The sequence below is a fragment of the Electrona antarctica genome, assembly GCF_951216825.1.
Source record: "Electrona antarctica genome assembly, chromosome: 15".
NCBI classification, from domain to species: domain Eukaryota; kingdom Metazoa; phylum Chordata; class Actinopteri; order Myctophiformes; family Myctophidae; genus Electrona; species Electrona antarctica.
In genome coordinates, this window is record NC_136796.1 from 17,838,210 (window position 1) to 17,861,469 (window position 23,260).

Here is a 23,260-nt window from a genome sequence, read left to right on the forward strand (position 1 = left end):
AGAGAGAGAGAGAGAGAGAGAGAGACTTCACATAGGTGGGGAATAATGAATAAATCAACAGCCAACATCTTATGAAGATTTCATGTACATTTATTCTTAACACGTGGAACATATAGTATAAAGATTTTCATACTGAATAAATGATATTCATTAAGCCAAAAAAGGAAAAAGAGGAATTTACATCAAGGGGTTTTTAGCTACATCGTCTGAAATACAAATATGCAGAATCCGTATCACTGAAAAAAAAAGAACAAATTAAAATAAAACAAAGAAAACAAAAAAAAATCAAATGGTTTCTTCATCAAGGTCTATAGCTTGTTATTGACAAAGAGTTCAAATGGAGCCGCAGAAGTGATTCTTTTTTTTGTTTGTTTTCGTTGCGTCGTCGGTATATTTCTCTTACAACCTGTAACTGGAGATAGATACAGAAACTTGATCTTGTGTGCGTTGGTTGGCAGGTTTGGTTGGGTTGAGTTAGGGGGGGGGGGGGGGGGGGGGGTTTGCACGGGAGAGCAGCAGCGCACCCCTGTGGCCAGACGAAGACGAGCAGGGTGAGGTGGGTGGTGCCGAGGGGCTCGGAGGTCAGAGGAGAGCGAGAGGAGGAGGAGGGGTCAAGTAATCACGAACGCGGGAAAGGCTTCGGTTAGCGTAGCGCGGAGGGAACAAATGCAATCAAACGGGCCCTTATAGGGTTCTTTTGGTTACGTTTGTTCCCACTCGGACGCTACGCTAACTGAGGATTTATTGTTACTGCGCGGCGACCTCGATGCGGTGAACTTTCACTGTCTTGAACATGACCTTTTTAAATTTGTCTGAGTTTTAAAAAAACGGTCAAGAGCAACAGAAGGTGGAAAAAAGGGAAGAGAGTAAGAGAGAGAGAGAGCGAGAGAGAGGTGTAATGTACATGGTATTATATACACTGCAGCTTGGTTGCTGCATCTAAGAGTCAAGGACGAGTCCTAAAAACGAGGTTGTCCTAAAACGAGGTGACTTCTTTCATTTAAGGGTCAAGTCATACAATCAAGGAAGTTAAGAAGAGGTCGGGGTGTTGTAAGGTTTCTCCGTTTTTAAACTTTGGGGGGAAAGCCGTTTGTTTGTTTTTGTCTTTTTTTTCCCTTCCGTTTTTTTCTCTCTCGAACATTTTAACTAAACTTAAAGATTTTAAAAACTACAGTTCTTTTCCCCCCGCTGCCAAGCCAGCCTCAGTGTGAAACAGTATTATTACAGTATGTATACAGTTTTATTTCTCCTTTCTTTTTACTTTTTAAAGGTGTACAGTACAAGAAAAAAAGGTTTTCCTACAATCTACTGCACAGGCCTCACCATCATCATCATCATCTGTTCACAGCCTGGTTCCGTGTAAGGGGCTGAAGTAATATAAGATTCCAAGTTTTACAGCAATTATATCACACCAGAGTTCATTGAGTTTCTAGTTAATTTAGCCTCCAAAACATGAACCAAAAGACATTGTTTTTTCTTTTTCGGCCCCCCTAAAAATCACTCCCCTGTTCAACCACGAAGGGGGGGGGGGGGGGGGGGACGAGGGGGGGGACGACGACACCGGGGGCGCACACACCATTATCCCCCAAATTCACTGTAAACGAGACAGCAACTTTGGTTACAGTTTTTATGTTTGTTTTTTTTTCCTTCTTTTTCTGAAGGTTTTTCTTTTCATTAAAAAAAGAAAGCAAAAAAAAAAAAAAAAGAAAAAAAAATAGGTGTCCTTTTTTTCTCTCCGCAGGGGCAGCACACACTCCTTAAAAACCCGGGTCCCGATTTATCGTTCCGTTTTCTCCCCCTCCCCACACACATATCGGACGATTTTAGAATCCACAGCGAGCGACTTCATGATATTCCTTCCTTTCAGATTGGGAAGCAGGGCTTAAAACAGAGACAGTGGAATCCGAGGTGATTTTGCATAAATAAAAATAAAAAAAACAAAAAAAAAACAGGACAAGTATTTCATTTCCTCTCAGTCTCTTCACTCACACGCAACAACAGACACACAAACAAAAGGGGGGAGGGGGAGAGAAAAAGAAGAGGAGGGGGGGGAGGGACGTGGGGTCAACGGAAAGAAACCCCCAGCGGCCGTCATGACTGGCCGATGAGAAAGAGTACGTCACAGATCACGTGGGACACCAGCGAGTTCATGAGGGGAGACACCGAGATGTCCAGCAGCCGCGACTCGAACAGGGTGAACTCCGAGTGGTTCTCCTCCACCTTGGCGAGGGCGTGCAGGGCCCGCGCCGCCCGCCGCATCATGTCCACGCTGGTGGGCTCCGGCCCCCCCGCCGACCCGCCCCCCGCACCCTGCATGTGCAGCAGCGACCCCTGCTGGCTCTGCTGGTACTGCACGGCCGCCAGGCTGTCCTCCAGGAAGCCCAGCAGGTTGCCCACGCTGGCCTTCTGCACGGCGATGGTGCGCGCCGCCAGCGCGTCGCCCGCCGCCAGGTTGGCGAGCAGCACCACCGCCATCTCGCGGCACACGGCCGCCTTGCGCTCGCCGACCAGGCGCACCAGCGCGCCGTACAGCTTCTCCAGGCGGCTGAAGGGCGGCGTGGCCAGGATGAGGTCCACGTTGTCGTCCTGGATGCTCAGCTTGCTGAGCGTCTCCAGGACCAGTCTCTGGGGGGACAGTGAGCCGTGCGGCCCCAGCGTGGGGAAGGGGTCCAGGGCCTCGGCCGAGGGGCACACGGCCCAGTGGAGCAGGCCGTCCAGCAGCGGCAGGCAGATGCTCTCGGGGTAGGCGCTCAGGTCCAGCTGGCCCGAGATGTTGGCCAGCGTCACCAGGCAGTTCTCGCGCAGCACCTCCAGGCAGTCCCACCACCACTCGTCGCGCTCGCAGCTCACACCCTCGTCCTCCTCGTCCTCCTTCTCGTAGGTGACGGGCGCCTGCTTGCGCTCGGGATGCCTGCGGGGGTGAGAGGGGCGCGTCGGTTAAATACGTTGATATGATAGATCAGTGGTTTTCAACCTTTTTCATGTCAAGGTCCATTATTTATTCGGCAGATTTAGCCTCTCAGACCTGAAACTAAAGAATGTTTTGTTATCGTTAGATAAGATTTTTTTTCCACAATTCCATGCTGTATTGGTGTTGGTACCATAAGGAGAGATGACAGGCAAACATTGATCAAAATAACAATTCTTCTACATTCTCCAATTGTGTAGACTTCTTATAAATTAATGACTGCTGATGTTTGACAATACTTTAACTGTAGAGAGCGTAAAATGAAACCCATACGGGTCCATTTTACGCTCTCAAGAGTTAAAGATTCCATTAAGCATCCATTTGGTTACCAACTCTCCATCATTTAGCTGTGGGACCACCTGGAGCCCCCTCAAGAACCACTGGTGGTCCCCGGACCACTGGTTGAGCCACTGTGGTAGATAATAAAGCAGGGGGGGAATGAAAAACAAGCGGCACAAATCGGCAATGTTGAAACAATGTTGTAAAACAAACGTCAGACTAAACCATTTACCAGTTATGTTGTATACAAAAATGGCACCAGTGTGAAACAAGCGGTGCAAATACTGCCAATTAAAGATCAGGTAGGCTACTGCTGTCTCTCTCTTAAATGAGCTGTGTTGCAACAGTCCTCGTACACACACAGACATACAGGACACACAAAGATGGAGTACAGATGCAGTTCTAATTCTGACAGAAGCAGCTGGCCCTGTTTAACACAACCGTTGCCGGGATTCCTTCAAAATATGAGCTCTGGGGTGCCGGAAAGACATGGCCGCTTTTACTCGGAAACCCATGACCCGGAAACAATCCGCTCAAAAAAGTTTGCTTTACATTGCTAGCTTACAGTCCTATAGTTTTAATTTATACGATATATGATCCAAAAAGCGTTCATATTTTGCGGGAGACGGATGAGGAGCAGAAATGAAGCGCTAGTATATCGATCCGTTCAAAACCACAGAGAGTGCCCTGGATTAGGAGAGACGAGTCATTCTTTCTGCCGCGCTAACAGCTAAGTCAACGGTAAGCTAACACGAGCCGAGAGTGTAGCATACGGTAGCCGAAAGGCGAACTAAAAAAGGAAAATATTCGGAATATTCTTATCTCGCCCGGTATCATTGAGGATGCGCTAGGACGTCCAAGGACGTCGTATGTACGCGTCGATTGGGACCCCTAGGACGTGTGGCGACGTCCTACGGACGGAAGCGGTTAAGAAGAAAAAGCAAAAAACACGCTTCTCGATTATTCCAAAAGTAAGGGAGCACTTTATTTTATAAAGTTTTCATACTCACTTCGTGCCACACTGCGAGCTTGAAGATCTGCTATTTTTTGAGAAATGGTGAACATTTGTGCAAGTCTTTGAATATATACATTTAACATCTTTAACTCAAATCTTTGCTCTTGGGGGTCCACGTAAGTTATGCGTTGCGACGCATTGTGAGCTTGTGGATCTGCTATTTTCAAAAGATTATGTCATTCTGCACAATTATTACGTTTACATTTGGTGCTTTTGTACTTTTACTCAAATTAATTTTGAATACCGGACTTTTACTCTTAACAGAGCAGGTTTTTAACATTGCAGCATTGATACTTTCACTGAAGTAAAACTATTTAGCACTATTTCCCAGCACTTTCCCTCCAGTACGTACCTGTGGTGCAGCAGCACCAGGCGTCCCAGTAGCAGCAGCAGCCCAGGGTGCTTGGACATCTCCTCATCGTTGCCGGGGACGAAGGAGAGGCTACGTATGATGTTGGACACGCAGACGCAGCGGCGGGCCAGCGAGTCCTGCCAGTCCGTCAGCACGCTGAGCGGCGTCTCGTCCTTGCTGTGTGGCTCGTCCTCCAGGATCTTGATGTGTCGCCGGCGCTGCAGCTCCGTCGGGTTGAACAGGAACTTGCCGCTCCCCCGCTGCTCGTCGGCCGAGCCGCGCATCGCCTCCTCCGTCATCGAGCCGGGGCGCGCCGAGAGGACGTCGTCGATGGTGGCCACGACCACCTGCGTCCCCTGCAGGGGGAGCAGAGCAGGCGGTTTGTCTGCGGATGACGACGGTGACGACTTCTGCGATTCCGAAGAAGACGACGACGACTGTTGTTGCCGGGCCTCGTCACTCGTCGCCTTGGCTCCTCCTCCTCCTCGCTCGGGGTTTTCCGTCGACGCTGCCGCCTCGGAGGCCTGTCACGATGACATTTTGGTTGATTAATCGTATGGATAATTGCAATTAATGATTTAATTGTGGATTTGGCATTGAAGACTAACAAAATATCACAGGGCAGATATGACAAATAACTATAAAAAGAATGTCTGACAATGTGCAGTACCAATAATACGTTCAAAAACGTTCAAAAATAGTGGAGCGACATGTTGTGAGTTTGTAGAACAGCTATTTCCGTTATTTTTTACTTAATAAAGATGAATAGAAACGATCATGCGAAAAATACCCACGATGAACTCAAGTAACTGCAATCAGTCGATTATGGAATATTAATAATAATAATATCGAGAAAGCCTACCGTTTCGCGTGCGTTCGAGGCATTCTTGCGGCTCTCGCCGGCCGCCAGCGTTCTTTTCCGGGACTTGAGGAGGTTCTGGCGGCTCTCGAAGTGGGTCTGGATGTGTTCCGTGGTGTCTCCGCCACCGATGCTCCAGTGGACCAGACCGCTGTTGAAGCTCTGCCTCTGGCCCAGTTTGGACGAGTGGCTGCTCAGGAATGGGTTCTTCTTACGCACCACCTGGATTTGGACACATTTGCATTGATTAGAAGTTACGTTTATCAGGAAAAAATAAAATAAACGCTCCTCACAGAAAATAAAGCGGATAGAAAGACAATAAAGTCAGATGTTATGTTTTGTGTTTGATAAATTGTGTGACCACAATTGAATATCCGTTGTGGTCCTTGGACACACAAAACACAACAAAGAACAAGCATCAGGTACATACAATTACATAAAACACTATGAAAATGGTTCACCGCGTAAAAACAAACAATTTAAACAAGCAAGCCGTGATTCGTTCTTAAGAAGATGATGCCTGCGCTAAAGTGCTTCTTATTGGGTATTGCATTACCTTGATGGGGAGTTTATCAAACTTGCTGGCCTGTTTGGACTTTTCGACAGGGGGTACGACAGCCTCCGGGGTCGAACCCGAGGAGACGGGCTCCTTGACAGAGGACGAGGAGGCGGGGTCTCCTTTTGGCTCCTCCTCTTCCTTGGATGAAGAAGGAACCGACTTGGCCTTGTCTTCCATCTCCTCCTCCTCCTCCTCCTGTTTCACCTGGATAGTAATACAATTAAAATATATAAATTACACAGCATTGCAAACACACTATAAGCAATGGATGCCACTGTATGACAGTATATACTTGATACACTGTATCCAGCGGTGTGCAGAAACAAATACCTATTTTTAGTTTGTATAACATCAATTTAATCAACGGTTAATCAATGGTTCGATCAGCAGGATTAAAAATCACACCCGTGTGAACTGAGTGGTGTAAGGTATTATATAGCCTGATCAGCTGTGGTCTGACGTAATGTCTGACGTAATGAAATCAGCATCAACCAATCAGCATCAACCATGCTCATTTTTTTTGGTACGGACAGACACGTAAACTAACAAAGCCAGTTGTAGGAGTGGTTTACACCACTCAAAAACTTTAGCCACTTATTATATTTTGTTACACCAGTTCAGAGATTAAAATAGGGTGCATTTTACATCCCAAAATGCAGTTTATAGTTAAGGGACGCAATAAAACAACGACCTCTGCATCCACAGGATGCACTACTGTACTGCTTTTTATTCTAGTTTATTTTGCTAGCTATAATAATCATTTATGTTTTCTACATGAATATAACCAGTTAAATGCTGAAATTTGTAAAAATGGCAAAATATGACTCCTAACGTCGTTGAAGTGGGACTCATAAAATGTCCCTGAGACTCATCTAAAAGACCATCCCTGCATCCCGGGACTCATTACATTGAAAACCTATTTACATCACTGCCAGTTGTATAATTTGTAAAAATTGCCGGAATGAGATGATGTATGATGATGTACGATGATAAGCGCCCCTCACTTCACACGGGTGGGATTTTAAAATAAATAAAACAATCGATTCTTTGACATTTGTGAATAGATTAATAATCAGCCATGTCGGCATCACGATTAATCGAAAAATCTATTTTATCGACCCCTCCCCCCCTACGCACCTGGAGTAGCGTTGGCGGGGACGAGGACTGTGGCGGCGGTGGAGGATTGGACTTGGCGTCGTCTTCATCGTCCTCCTCTTCGTCGGTGTTGGGCTCGTCCAGCATGTCGGCGGGCATGGGGAAGTCGTCCAACACGTCCTCGGCGGCGTTGGGGTCGATGAGGGTCCGCTGGCCGGGGTCGCCCACCTCGTACTCCTTCAGGATGCCGAAGATCTCGATGAGACACCGCCTGAAGTACTCCACCACAAGCTCCAGGAAGCCAGGCAGCTGAACGTGCACGCACACGCATGAGCACACACACACGCACACACACACACACACACAGTTCACCTTTCATTAGCAACCAGGATCATGGATCTCGGGCAGAAACCTCTCATCAAATTTTTTACCCCGTAACTTAGAGAGCTGAATTATTGATTTATTTACTATAGTGTCACACAAAACAACAAAAGTAGCAAACGTAGCCGATCAACAAGCTCAAAAGCCGTACCTGGCAGAGGTTAAAGGTGGTGATGCTGTTGTCATCGTACAGTAGAATATTAATGGTGTCCAGGGCCCAGGTGCTTTCTGCCAGTAGACCCGACTTTAGGGACATCATCACCCTCCAAGCCTCCGGTGTCCCTGTGGACAGAGAAGAATGAATGAATGAATGAATGAATGTCACGGTTACAAATTCAAGTTGATGATTAATTGTCACACAAATAATTGCGATTAATGTTTAAATTGTGTTTTTGGCGTCTAACATATGAATAAAGAAAACCTTTCCTTTTGCCTGGTAAGAAATTACTGACATATTCACAATTTATTACTTAAAGAAAAAGGAAAAATAGCAGAAATCTACAAGCTTGCAACGCGTCCTAAAGTGACGCATTGTAAGCTTGTAGATCTGCTATTTCAGCTTTTTTTCATGTATGAAGATTTTTCAACATGGAAATGATTATGACAAAAGTATTGCGATTCTCTCAAATAATTTCTATGGCTCGCACGTAAATATCCCCTTTTTTAACCTTGTTTCCTACACAACCTTTTTTAACCCCTTCTGGGCGGGAACCCCTTTTGGTGTTTTACCCCCTCAGGCCGGGAACCCATTTTTGGGTTCTGTACAGTATGTACAGTATTAAAAAATGTAATTTTTTTTATGCTGCTATATAAATATTTGAAGTTTTTCAGAAACCTTAGGTCAGGATTTAGAATCGTTTTTAGAATCGGCCTCAGGCCTAAATGGGTTAAAGGTATTATTTTAACTTAATGTGGTCGAGTTTCGATGAGTGATTCTGTTAAGGAATGCCACCGGGTTGCAGTACTGCAGGGTTCCCCAATTAATTTTCCTCAAGGGCCATATTTTGACTAGGGAACCAGGCTGGGGGCCGAGTCCGCACGCGTGAAAAATTGGGATTTTAATTTTTTCATTAATTCATTAAAAATTGTTCTCAACCAGTGGTCCGGGGACCACCAGTGGTCCTTGAGGGGGTGCCCAGTTTGACATGCATAGGCTACTGACCCCCATTTAATTCCATTTATATCTGGGACACCCCCCCCAAAACAAAACAAAACACTTTTTCTTCCTTTTTTATTTTTTTGAAATTCTTCCAGGGGCCACAAGGGGGCGCTCCGCGGGCCGCCTATTGGGGAACCCTGCAGTACTGTATACATAAAGTTAAAGGCATTGTGAGAGATGCTTTGGGGTTAAAACAAAGTTTTTTTCTCAAGGAGATAAAAAGCTCTATATTGTGATAGTGGTCATTGCTGTGGAGTGTTTGTTCAGTAACGGGGGTCTCTTCATCTCTCACCAGCTCCTTAGAAAGCCGAAAAGTAGTTAAAAAGTTAAAAGTGCAATGTTTGCCTCTGAGACATAGTGGAGTAGAAGAAAATATAAAGTATTAGAAAAAGGTCAAAACAAATAAGAGTTTCCCAATTACCGATGTCTTTCATGGTGAGCCTCCGTCGGGGTTTGAGGTGGGGTTGCGACGCCTCTACCGAGCCAGGGGGGAAGCTGACGTCCCGCCGGATATGGGGCGGGTGGACGGGGGCGTGGCCTATGTGGGAGGCGGGCACGGGCGGCCCGGCCTTCTGCATCTTGATGCCCGACGGGTGCATGTAGGGAGACTTACTGGGAGACCTGTTCTCCATGGGCCTGGGCATGGGCGCTGGGCTCGATACCTGCAAGGTTTACACTTTTATTTGTATAATTTCTGTGACTTCATGCTTTCAATTTTAAAGGTTTAATTCGGTTTTAGACACTTAAACACTTGTAGACTTAGTAGATTAGACTGGAGGTGGCTAAGTAGTTTCTTTCCCTGTCTGTACCAAATCTCTTTTCCTACAAACTCAATTTAAAAGGGAGAAATACTATTGTAAAACATACCACCATTGGAATATAGTCGCAGTTAAAACTAGCACAGCAAAACAAAAGAAAGTGGAAGATAGATCTCATATCCATTCAAAAGACTAGGCTTATGTTTGAAATATTGACAAAGACTAAGTTCAGTTTCTCTATGATTATTTTAATAAACAATACAGTTTCAGTTGAGTATCGCTTAGTTTTTGTTTCTAATTTCCTTTTTATTATTATTAAATTAAAAAACTAAAACAACCGGGTGTACCTGTGGAATGTGGTTCTGTGCGTTCTGGTAGTTGGAAGGCAGCGGTCGGGACATGGGTGGTCCCGAGGATCCTGGAACGTAGGGGGGCTGCTGCTGGTTCACGTGCCCCGGCCATGGACCCTCGCGCATGCGCTGGTCCGACGGCATCATCTCCTCGGGGCGGTTCATGCCGTGGTAGCCGCCGGGGCCCTGGCCCGGCCCGGGAGGCCCCTGGCGGTTGGGGTAGCCGGGGTAGCCCCCCATCTCGTTGCGGCTCTGCCACATGGGGCCCTGGGGGCCGTCGGGACCTGAAGGTGGAAAATGGAAATTATGACATTTTTAATAGTTGATTCATTGTCGCCCAAATGATTTCGCTGAACGATTGAATTCATGATTTTGGTTTTGAATGTTGAAGGATATAAATAAATCACACTCGTGTGAAGTGAGGGGCGCCCACTGTGGCTGCCACATGACGTCACTCCTTAAAGCAAGCATTAAAAGTCCATAGACTTTGCTGCCACGTGACATAATTTCTGAAAGCCAGACCTCGGAGGGACTCCGAGGGGCTCTCAAAAAATTACATTCAGTTTGACCTTTACGCTTTCTAAACGACAATTGCACAGGGCAGATACAGTATGACCAATAACTTAAATATACAATGAAATCACTGCATTGTCAACACGTAGATCTGCTATTCCCTCTATCTTTGAAAAAACTTTTTATCAACATTATTTCATAGAGACAAATGAATAACCATTCAGACGATTAAGCGAATGAAAAGTGCGATTATCTCGGGCCCTTACCTGAAGCCATGGGACTGGTCATCATCTGTGGGGGCATGGGGGACTGGGGGTTGGGACCCGCCGAGGCCCCAGGGGGCCCCCGGTCCCGGCCGAAAGGAAAGGGGAACTGGTTCTGTGGGCCCGGTGGCGGCCCCCGCCGGTCCCCGGGGTAGGCGTTGTACTGGTTGTACATGTCCTGCTGGGGCCCCTGGGGACCGGAGGTCTGGGGTCCGCCCGGCTGCTGCTGGCCGCTGTAGGGGACGTTGTACATGTCCCCCTCGTGGCGCTTGGCGGGGGGACCGTAGCCCCCGTCTGCAGATCTCTTGTAGTTCTGCTGGGGGAACAGACATTACAACCATTCAGTGTGGTGTTGATTTTGATTTAGTTTAAGTCAGTCTTTTGAATAAAATTCCACTTAGTTTAAGTCATCTGAAATGTTTCACTTGAACATTCGTGACAGCTCCTGTGTCTAGGTGAGCTTTGACACGATCTAAATGTCTCAATAGAGGAACAGGAAAATCAAATCTCACATACAGCAATGTATGTGACAAATAGTAGGCCTTTAACATTTAACCCCAATTGTATAAGTTATATTGTATTAACGTATTGAACCACAAAGACTGGACACAATTACATTTTACGCATTTATTAAAAATCACACCCGTGTGAACTGAGTGGTGTAAGGTCTTATATAGACTGATCAGCTGTGGTCTGACGTAATGTCTGACGTAATGAAATCACACCCGTGTGAACTGGGTGACCGTAGCAACCATGCTCATTTTTTTGGCACAGACAGACAGACACGTAAACTAACAAAGCCAGTCGTAAAAAAATACAGTGACATTTCCAATACAACTTATTATTATTTTATTATTCTTATAATTATTATTTTGGAAATGTTCTATGATGACATGCCCAAAATAAGGACATCGGGTTGAAAGTGCAAAAAAAACAATCGCCTGCATAATAGCTGAATTAATGGTCTGGCTGATGCATCGATCTGGCTTTAATCATCATTACATAATCAACCATAATGATACGAAGGGATCAAAGCCAGACTAATGATGCAGCAATCAACGGCTATCATCCACGTTTTGGGAATTTGGAATGCCATTTAGAAAAACCAGTGAAACGCGTCCAAATCAATGGCAGGGGGTCTGGCTGGCTGTGCAGCTTGTGGGAGAGGAGAACGCCAACAGTGTACAAAATGTTCTCTCACCGGTTGTTGCTGGGGGTACATTCCTGGCTGCTGGTTGGGGTACTGGCCACCAGGTGGAGCTCCTTGGCCAGGATACTGGTTGCCATAGGAGTCATGCCTATGGAACAGCAAAGAAACAACAACAGTCATACATCTCTCCTTTTAGGCGTTGAACGGTTAATATAAAGACTGGTATCTTAGTTTCTTTGAGGCCCCGGGACCACCTGGGGTTCCAAATGTGAATGCTTAACGGGTCTGTAACTCTGAGAGTGTACAAATGGAACCCAAATGTGCACACTTAAATTATCATTGAGGGATTGTCGGTGTAGATTGGGGTACCCGGAGATAAAACATGGTATGAAATGGGGGTCTGTGGTCTAATGCATATTAAACTGGGGGTCCTGGGAGAAAAAAAAAATCACACTTGTGTGACGTGAATGGAAAGTGTCACTATACGTTACGAGACATGAATGCAGTGCGTTTATTGTATACTGACTGACTGTATAATTAAACAAAACCAGTCACAAGATGTATTTACAGTATGTTGGCCACATGACGTCTCACGTCGTCAATGTTTGTTTAACATTAAAAGTCCAGAGATTTCACTGCCACATGACGTAATTTCAAAAGCCAAGCACTGGCCCTCAAAAAAGGTTGAGAATGACTAACTGCTTCTCACCGTCTATGTGTGTGCTTACTTACCCTGGGCTCTTTTCAGAGCCCATTCTCACTCTGTTTATTCTAATCTCGCACTTGTGAAGTCACTCTGGGTGAGAGTGTCTGCTAGACGCCTACACTGTTCTGTTCTGCATGTCTGTTATACACAGACTACAGTATAGCATCACACTGATGTCAGTGTCACATCTAATGCCCGTATATGAGATCTCTTCATCTGTCTGTCCATGTCGAAATTAATGCCCGTATATGGAGATCTCTCTGAATGTCTTTGTCCCTTTTATGCCCATATATGGACATATCTCCATCTGTTCGTCCGTGCCCCCATTGAAATATATGTATGGAGATCTGTCTGTGTCCATTTTATTCCCATATATGGAGATCCCAACGTGAGGCGGGGTTTTCTTGGTTGAAAGTCTAACCAGCCCAATGGGGGTGATCCGTCATGAACCAATCGCCAAAGAGTACAACTTTGGCCATACCTCCATCTCAGAAAACAGTGCATTCAGACTGAATCATGGAGTGAAACCAAATGAAAACAGAGGGGCATGTGTTATCAATTGGGCACCCTTTTAATAATAACTTTATTCAATAGGGATTTATTCAATTCATTAAAACTACTGAAAAGACATGCGTTGTTTTACAGTGAGATGTAAACGGTGGTTTCTGACCGTTGCTGCTGAGGCGGGCGGCCCGGCGAGTACATCCCCGGTTCGGCCCCAGAGGGGTGGGCCTGGGGGGCCCCGGGGCCCATGGTGCCTTCAGGGCCCATGCCGGGCTCCGCTCTGCTGGACGCACGCGCGCGCGCACGCACACGCACACGCACACACACGCACACACACACACACACACACACACACACACACACACACACACACACACACACACACACACACACACACACACACACACACACACACACACACACACACACACAATAGTGAGGCCAGACGTCATGGTCGACCCGGGACATATTTTGGCATGATAGTCCCCCAGGAGTCTATAACCCCAGCGGGGTGATTGGATGCATTTGTTCTCTGCATAGTGCAGGTTACTGCTCAGTGCTGTAAACTGCCATATACTATAGCTATTTTCCGTTTCTTCTTTCTGACTACTGGATATTGTGCAACTAACTACTCTTAGCTCTATCCTACACAGCACCTCTTTTACCCCGTATCTGTACTTTAACTGCTGTCCTGCTGTTTCGGGCAACTCAATTTCCCCCACGGAATCAATAAAGGTCCATCTATCGAGATCAGCTGTTTTCGCCAAATTTGGCCATTCACAGTGGCACGAGTGTGGCAGAAAGAAAGCAGAATAGCCTACAAACAAACAAGACCATACATTCTGAGATCTCTGGTATAAACCCATTCAACTTTAAACCATCTGTCATTTTAGATTTTTCTTTTTTTTAGCTATACGTTTTTCACAAAAACTCTTATGCTGCGTTCAAGTGGGCAGATGCAAAGATACAGTCTACCATTAATTTTCAGTGGAAGCCAGTGACATGAAGATACAAACATTTGTAGCCACTGCAAAAGCTACAGATACCAAAAGGTTGAGCTAGTTTCAACTTCAGCTACAAAGATGCAAAGCTACAAATAGGCTGCGTAGCTTTGTATCTTTGGCATCTGCCAGTGTGAACGCAGCATTACAGATATAGCAGATATACAAGCTCACCGCTTGCAAGCTTGTACATCTGCTAGTTTTTAACAGTCTTGAATTTAATTTTTTTAAACAAATCTTCGCTTCTGGGGGTCCCTGGCAGGAAACATCTTCAGATGGGGGTAAACAGCCAAAGGCATATCATTTAGGGGTCCTTGGCACAAACAAGTTCAAGCACTAGCGACTCAGAAGGCATTTGTAGAATGGGCCTCAGGTCTTCAGGGTATTAAAGGCGAGTAAAAACACAGACGGCAATTCTGGCAGTCTGGGCTGTTTCGTTTAAATATTCTCTGCACAGAGTCTGCAGTAAATGAGTTAAAGGTAATCACTAAAGGTAATCACTACAACAGTCCTACATGGGGACACCGTGGTCGACTCGTTACCTGCGGTCGTATCCGGGTCCGTAGGGGTACTGCGGTCTCTGACCCAGCTGCATGGTGGCCATGGGGCCCGGCGGCCCTCTGGTGTACTGCTCCCCCATCCCGCTGTTGGGACCCGGGCCTGGAGACATGAACTGCTCCCCGGCTTTAGAAGGGAAAAAATAAAGCAAGAGAGAAATGACAAAAAAGGACAATATTAGCATTTGTCAATCTCTAATTTGGCATTGGAGACTAGCAGACATGGCAAACTGCTATCGTCTCTGTTGGGTGGAAACCTTGCATGTCCAAAACTGTTACGTTTTTCAGGATTCAGATTCAAAAGCATCAAAAAGTATCCCACGATTTTGCAACCCATTTTTTCACCCAGTGTCAAAGCTGTCCAAGCTGCTTCTTTCCACCTGACAGGGGGGAGTTTCCCCGGTTGGACGTAGCGCGTGGAAGGAACACGTTATTCCGACCAGTTCCATTCCCCTCCATCAGGCGCCCCAGCTGGCCAGGGGGAGGTAGTTTAGAGACCAGGATTGAACCTGTTACTTTGGATGCTTTCGTGTGATGCTGTAGTATGATCAAGCAGGGCATTCAAACAAAAAGTGAAACACAAAAAGGAGATGGAAAGTTTGATTTACACATTCAACGCACGCACGCACGCACGCACGCACGCACTTTATTTGAGTCCACATTTATAAAATACATTATCAAGGGCACAAATATTTTGCTTTTGATATCACACACACTCAAAACATCATGTGTCTCAATGCTTGAGTCCAAACAAGCCCTACATGTACAGAATATAGGCAACACATGAACTTATTCACAGCCAACATTGGTCACTTCAGTCTGTCATATTACCAACAACGAAAGTAAATCATCGGTACAAAAAGCACCTTCTCCTCCAAATAGACAGACTGCCTATAATGGAGGAGATTGAACAGTATGTTGCAAGCTGCTTTGCTTCACACTTGGACAACCCCATAACCCTCAAGCCTCTGACCACTAGCCTGTGGACATTGCCCAGGCTGCCAAATATAAAAACAATGAGCTGACACGTATAGCCCAGTTGTATAATGGCCTGCACTAATGGTTGATATTTTACTTGTTTAGTAAGGAAAGCTTCCTCTAAACTTGAATCAAAAGCACAGCCAACTTCCAATAGAAAAAACACACACACACACACACACACACACACACACACACACACACACACACACACACACACACACACACACACACACACACACACACACACACACACACACACACACACACACACACACACACACACACACACACACACACACACACACACACACTTTAGAATTTGAACTGAAAAGTTAACTGTTAACTTACACAGTACATATGGATATAACGCACACAGCACCTCACAACGTGATATGATTAATATACATACTTTGATATTGTTCTTTATCTTCTTCCTACTACTGTTGCTATTCTTATTATATTACAGATTTCTTTGTTATTGCTGCTACAATGCCATGAAACCAAAACCAAATAATCATATACTGTAAGGTTACAAACATATGGCAGTAGAAAGCGTGTAGTGTCCATTGAGTAATCCATCTATGGAGGCCATTGGAGGGTACACGACTGTTCTTCTAGTACAGAGTTGTTCCTCCACCATGTCCTTGTTCTTCCTCTGATTGGCTCTGATCAAATTCCGTCTGACATGTCCCGTCCTTATAGCCCTGAGCTCTGATTTCAAGGTAGTCTGGCTACGTGGAAGCAGCACCCACCAGGATAGCCATTGGTTCCTTTAACACATTCCCTCCCGTTACCATAGACGGCGATCTGGGGCCGGTGCCCAACAGAATGCACGGAAACTCGGAAAGGCAGAAGAAGAAGACAGCATAAACTCGGTCTGTGAACCGGACGGAAGTACAAATCGACCATTTCAGATAGCCCCTCCTATGCCCAGCTTTGAGTGTTTGTGTGAACACAAACATTGGCTGATGATTGGTTGATCAACCCAAAGCGATGATTTGATTGGCTGAGCCCAGTACATATTGAAGATAAAAGTGAGGGCAGAAAAGTGATTGGCCGAATGATTCTTCGGCCAATCACTGTGATTTTTGTGTGATTTTTGTCTCCAGTGTGATTTTTGTCTCCACCAGGCTGAAGGCGTGGGGAGAGAGTATGTTTTGCACTCCGTCCGTGTGTGTCCATCCGTCTGTTACCAGCTAATCTCCTGCACCGTTAACCCGGTCGATGCCACATTTTGCACACACACTCCCTGGATGCCACCGATGAACCTCTGCCCCAAATTGTCCAGAACGGCCTGTTATAGCACCACCAGGAGGCCGACATTTGTAAAACACATTATTTGATATTACTCCTCCAGATTCTTTCCAAAAATCCCGCAAATCGCTACACAATATCTCTATAGTCAGGTGTTCAAGACGGATCTGTCCGATATTTCAGATTCCATCCTAATTTGCTAACATTGGCTTTCAAAGTTTGCAGGATTGGCCCGTTTTGAACAAAAAGCCTCAAATCATGAACGCAGCATGCAATTTACGTGAAATCTTTCGCGGACTGTCCTACTAGGCTGAGGAATATATCCCACCCTTTTCACATTGGCCTGTTATAGCGCCACCAACAGGTTGATTTTTGCAAAACACATTTTTGGAACAAAATGCCTCAAATGATCCATTTTCCATCCAAGGTGTAAGAAGAAATGGCACCCTTTTCACATTGGCCTATTATAGCACCACCAGGAGGCCACAACCTGACCTGGCCTGGTGGAGACCTGTGCCCCGAGGGGCACTTTTTCTAGTTTGTAATGCTTGACAGCAGAATCGATGACACAGCCCACAGAATCTTTTTTTTTGGCTTATTCATCGTATTGTTTTTTTTGCTCACCCTTCCTCATGCCACCGAAGGGGTCCTTGCTGGGCTCGTAGGGCCCCATGCGGCCCATCATGTCGGGACCGCCCATCCCGGGCTGAAAGCCCTGGGAGTTGGGGGTCATGGCGTTCCTCCGGGGGAACGCGGGGTCTCCGCCGTCCGCGAAGGGGTCCTGCAGACTCACATTACTCCTAGACCGCCACAACACACGACACGCATTGGTTACATTGTAACCGTCAATCAACACTTGACCTGTAACAGGTGGTTCCATTTACAGTAATCATGTTCTTTCTCATTTTGTTGTGTTTAAATCTTTATAATTGCTAGTATCCATGATTTTGGGATTCTAAACATTATTATTATAGGGCATGTTGAATAATAACTATGTGACTATCATCATTATTCTTGACTCATTCAAAGCGGGAATGCATCTGTGCCATTTTAGATTTTAGAGTTGGCTATTCAAAATTAGGAGATATACAAGCTCAATGCAAGCTTATACATCTGCTATTTTTGGATTTTATTTATTTTGTTATCTTGAAAGTATTGGAACATAACACACATGCTGGACTTCAACACCATGTCTATATTATGGTTATTGTGGGGGTGGTACCTGGCGCCGGGCATGGGGGGCATCTGGCTGAGAGGCGTGGAGGCCGGGGTGGGGGGCTTCAGGTCTCCCCCCTCGGCCATGGAGCTACTGGTGGACTGAGGAGTCTGGGGGCCTTGGAGGGACCCCGAACCGGCTGGAGAATGAGAACACACACACACAACATTTAGAAACCATGGGCGGGAGAATAAAAGGACAGATGGAAAAAAGAAGAGAAAACAAAATCCATCGTTCAAAGAATCATCTGTCTGGCAAAAACCTTGTAACTCCAACTCTCCATATTAGAGCATTTTATGTTTGTTTTTTGTGTGCGTTAAACTGTAAGTGAATGCCGTACTTTGTCATAAAAAGCAGGAAAAAAAGATTTACAAGCTCAAAGCATCACGACACATTGTGTCACGACACATTGTGTCATGATGCTTTTTTCTTTTTTTACATTTTGAAGTGTGTATGTGTGGCTTTTATGAATACTAAACACATTGCCTGAAAAGGTTTTTGGGACATACAAGGTTTCCTCCCGACAGCTACGAAAAAAAATGCAACACAGAGTGTTTTCCCACACTCCAGGGGAGCGCACGGAAAGGACAAAACGTAGAGTTCACACAGAGGCGAGATGGCCATGGAGTTGGATAGGCCCTGAACACCACCGAGGGCTCGCTGCTGTCGGGAAGAAACCTCAGATCTCAATTTTTTTCACTATTTCATGTTAAAAAACAAAAAGAAAAGGATCGGTTTTGGACATGCAAGCTTTCCAACCCAGTCTCTTGGAATAAACCCACGCTGCCTTTTTGGCATTCCCAAAAAAAAAAGAAAAGAAAAGAAAAAAAACATTAAGACATTCCAGCGCGCTGAGCACAGTTGTGTGTGTGTGTGTGTGTGTGTCTGTGTGTGCGCGTCTGGCTCAGCTTTTCAGCAGCACAGCCAGCCAGCGTGGAATCCTTCAGCTCAACGCTCAGCATGCCAAACTGACACCCCTCCACCCTCACCCCACCCAATTCCTCTTACCCCACACCACCTCTCCACCCCTCGCCCATACCCCCACCACCAGCTCTAGAGTCACTGGGAAGACAATGATCTCTAAACATCCTGGGCTGTGACAGGATTAGAGAGAGAGAGAGAGAGAGAGAGAGAGAGAGAGAGAGAGAGAGAGAGAGATTTGGTGTGTGTGTGCCTCATCCTTTAACCTGGGACTCAGGAGGTAGTCAGTCACTACTATTAGCACGTTAGCGACGCCACCAGGTTGCCACGGCAACGTGACACACAGCAGCGGGTTCACATGACTCACCAGTTCCATTCATTAAAAACTGGCACACACACGCTGCCGGGGGGTCACCGCAAGGTCACACTTATTCACATCTTCTCACATCACCCACTCTCGGTGCACGCACACAGTCACACACACAGTCTCACGCACACACACACACACACACTCCCCCCCATCCTACTCCCTTTGGGCAGGGATTTCCCTCAAATACAGATGAAGAGAGAGAGGGGGGAGGATGGAGCGCACGCACACACACACACACACACACACACACACACACACACACACAGGCCTCTCTTCCTGCACATCCATCATTTCCTGGCTCAGCTCTAATCTCCAGGGAGCGTTGCCGTATGTTTGTAGCCCAGGGCCACACATCACACACCAGCCACATCCAACCATCCACCCACCAACCCATCCACACCCACACACCCCCCCACACCCACACACACACAAAAACTATGAAGTTTTAGGTGCAATTCTGGGAAATTAGTGTTCTTGTCATGTATTTCTTCTTGTGCTAATTCTTTTTCATGTGGGAAGGCATTTGCACACCTGTAATTCATGGGTTTATACTAGAAAGTTCTGTTCTTGATTAATTCTGTCTTGCCATTTATATTACATATTGACATCATATTTGAAGTCACTCCTGTCTGATTGGACATGTTGTGTTGTCCAATCAGAAAGGGACAGATTTTTTTATGGTTACAAAAAAACATCCATTGAACTCAATGAACAAAAAAGGTTAACGAAAAAGGACCTAGAACAATAGTGTGTTGCGTACAGCAACCACACTAATAAAAAATAAGCTAAGCTATGATGACAGGAACTATGGCTACATATATTGTCATAAAATAAAAGTTAGACTAAAACGTGCTTGCGGTGGATGTCATGCTCCGGAAGTAGACAATATTTGTACATACATTTGACAAATATATATTTTCCCAAACATTTTCCACATGGACCGCCTGCAATTAATAAGAGAAACAAGTATCGTTAAATGGTGCATTATATAGCTCAATTATCCAAGGTGCCTTAAAATATGCTTTACATTCACCCAATCGCACACACATAATACACCGACGGCAGAGGACAGGAAACCATGCAAGGCACCAACCTGCACATCGGGAGCAATAGGGGTTCAGAGTCTTGCTCAAGGACACAACAGCACTAACTCTGGGGGAGCCCGGGATCCAACTAGGAGGAACCTTCCGGCGGCCGCTCTACCTTTAAGCCTATGCTTTGAACATTGGAACTTTTATATGAATCAAAAATGTATTTCAGATTGCCTTTAAGGCTTCGTAATAATAATAATAATTTTATACTTGAAAGAATTGCAGAAATAGCTGATCTACAAGCTTACAATGCTTCACAAGTTTACTTTCTGCAGTTGTTTTTGACGATTATGCAAAAATAATTGCGATTATCTCAAATATCTGCGATTAGACGATTATGTAATAACTGTGACAGGCCTACTCAGGAAGCTTGGTTATTACGACGTAAACCAAGCCTAACCCTTCCTCAGATGACCCCCCCCCCCCCCCCGTATCCCTATCAGAGAATCTGGGTCTGAGGCCAGAGCACGAGACCTGCAGGCTGCTTGCTGGCATCAAAGCCAAGCAGCCGGTGATATGACGCTCCAAAACAAACATCCCCTCCGGAGGAGAGTCATAACCAGCCCCTCAGGAATCTCCCCCCCCCCCCTCTCCTCCCCCACCTCTGACACACTGACACACTCCCAGCTGACACGACGACGACAACAAACTTGTGGCCCGGCGGTGTTGCGTTGAATGTCTGCCTCTTGATCCAACAACACTGATGTGTGTCGTCTCTGTCGGGTAGAAACCTCACCACAACTGTCCTAAAACTGTTGCTTTTCAGGATTAAAAAGTACCAAAAGTAGCAGATCCACAAGCTCGAAATGCATCAAACTCCAAAACAACTCCCCCAGTGTTGCAACTCACACACTGATGAGCATACTCCAGGTTCAACGACAATGTTTTAAATGTGGTTTTGCTCTGGTTAAGATTGGCCCCCTATTAACTTACTATTAGTCAAATATTGGTATAAACAAAAACAAGAACATCTCCATGAATTCAAGGCTTCATGGGGTGAGTTGATAGGAAAAAAATCACACCTGTGTGAACTGAGTGGTGCAACTCCCCTCTCCCCCTGCCCCTCTCTCTCTCTCTCTCATTAGCAGGCAACAGTGCAGCACTCTGTTGCAGCATAGTCCCATAGGGACATTGCTGTTCCTTGGAGTGGTTGCACCACTCAAAAATACATCTTATTGGGTGAAGTTCCCTTAAAAGAAAATTAAATAAATAAAATACCATGACTTGTGTGACTACCGACTAGTGTTTTGCCAATAATCTGGGGGACCACCTTCAATATTGACAGGGCCCACCAGCGGGCCGCGGCCCACATGTTGGGAGACCTGCTGATTTATTGCTAAATGTGGCGCCCACGAGCCAAAACAGCTGTGATTTACGGGGGATGGCAGCTCATACTGTACATGAAGATGACAAACCGGCGACGGGAGATTGCCTTTTAACATCACAATTAATAGGATACGATAAAATACGCAGGTTTATAGGCACATTATATGGGGCAGGGAGAGAGGGAGCGCGGGGGAGGTTGATGAAAGGCGCGGGGAGCACGCGGCAGCACCCATGGGAGACAGACATGGACCAAAACGGTGAAATATATACTTTATTCATTCTGTTCGAATTGGATGTGTAAGGCAGGGGTTCTCAACGTTTTTTTTGGACCCCCGGAAATGCAATGTCTCACACTTTGTTTGTAGATCGACTATTTTCACTACTTCCTAAACATTCGTTTTCTAATTCATGGGACTTTAGATTTTTCCTTTATTTATTCATGACATTAATTTGAAAAATCATTGAGTTTTGCTTTTCTGAAAATGTTTTGACATAATAATAATAATAATAATAATGTCAAAAAAATAAAATAAAGGGACCCATAAAAATGTGTCTGACCCAGGGGTTGGAAACCAGTGCTCTAATGTAAGGCAGAAATGCACTGGCAGCAAAAAAATATATAATAATCACACCCGTGTGAACTGAGTGGTGCAGGCTGCTCAACAACACCGCTGGCTGGCTGCAGTTATAGTGCTCAGTGTGAATGGCCGTTTAGGCTGCTCAACAGTGCTACTTGAAGGCTGCTCAACAGTGCTACTAGAAGGCTGCTCAACAGTGCTACTTGAAGGCTGCTCAACAGTGCTACTTGAAGGCTGCTCAACAGTGCTACTAGAAGGCTGCTCAACAGTGCTACTTGAAGGCTGCTCAACAGTGCCAGTTGAAGGTATATTGCAGCTGTTCGTACTCCTAACAGACAAACATCCATACATAGAGACATACACACGCGGCCAGTCATTGAGCAGTTAAGCACAAATAAAAACATAATAAAAATAAAACCACTTTGACGCTCACCTGGGCTTGGAGGCTGGACCTTGGGCTGGCTCTTCTTGTTGGCGTCCGTGTTGAAGAAGTCGGCGGGCGGGTCCTCGCCCCGTTCGATTTTGCACTCGAAGGCGTACAGACACTGGATGTACTGTTTCTTTAGGGAGCTGGCGGCGCTGCTGGACGTGCCCACATTCAGGTTGGTGGACAGCTCTCTCCACTTCTTGTTCTTATTCACCTGGTGGGGAGGACACCAGGAAGGGAAGGGAGGATGAAATACTATGTATTTGCCACCCACAGTCGCACAAAAGCGTACACAAATTCACACCATGACGCAAAATGATTATTATAATTTTTTTCCCCTACACACAGCACCCACAGACCTGCGTGAGGCCGCCGATCTCTTTGACGGACACGTAGAGCCTGTAGAGGTCGAGGGGCTTGCGGCCCACGGCCGGCAGGTTGGTCATGCCCATGGCCTTGTCCTCGGCAAAGGACAGGTAGCGGTCCACCCACATCTTCCTCTCCGGCTCCGGACCCAGCTCGTACAGCCGCGTGATCTTCTCGTTGGTGGTGGTGGACGAGCTCGACTTCTGCCGGGGGAGGGGGGGGGAGGGGAGGGGAGGGGAGGTGAGGGGAGGGGAGGGGAGG

At 46.0% G+C, this 23,260-nt stretch overlaps 1 protein-coding gene across 10 annotated transcripts in view; it reads right to left on the reverse strand.

Annotated features, from left to right (window-relative positions):
- Nucleotides 1-355: 355 nt before the first annotated feature.
- Nucleotides 356-23,260, reverse strand: part of arid1ab (AT-rich interactive domain 1Ab) — an 88,633-nt gene continuing 65,728 nt past the window's right edge. For 2 of the 10 annotated variants that reach the window (XM_079522639.1, XM_079522632.1), the window contains 17 exons: nt 22,993-23,202; nt 22,640-22,847; nt 17,927-18,059; nt 17,329-17,504; nt 14,455-14,596; nt 13,078-13,194; nt 11,753-11,849; nt 10,555-10,867; nt 9,773-10,059; nt 9,089-9,329; nt 7,660-7,790; nt 7,170-7,436; nt 6,030-6,236; nt 5,477-5,695; nt 4,615-5,138; nt 4,258-4,287; nt 356-2,911 (listed from right to left, as the gene is read on the reverse strand). In XM_079522639.1, the coding sequence (XP_079378765.1) occupies nt 2,092-2,911; nt 4,258-4,287; nt 4,615-5,138; nt 5,477-5,695; nt 6,030-6,236; nt 7,170-7,436; nt 7,660-7,790; nt 9,089-9,329; nt 9,773-10,059; nt 10,555-10,867; nt 11,753-11,849; nt 13,078-13,194; nt 14,455-14,596; nt 17,329-17,504; nt 17,927-18,059; nt 22,640-22,847; nt 22,993-23,202 (4,122 nt within the window). In that variant the 3' untranslated portion in view covers nt 356-2,091. The remainder of the gene's footprint in view (nt 2,912-4,257; nt 4,288-4,614; nt 5,139-5,476; nt 5,696-6,029; nt 6,237-7,169; nt 7,437-7,659; nt 7,791-9,088; nt 9,330-9,772; nt 10,060-10,554; nt 10,868-11,752; nt 11,850-13,077; nt 13,195-14,454; nt 14,597-17,328; nt 17,505-17,926; nt 18,060-22,639; nt 22,848-22,992; nt 23,203-23,260) is intronic. The other 8 variants (XM_079522637.1, XM_079522635.1, XM_079522634.1 and 5 more) reach the window with 8 other exon arrangements.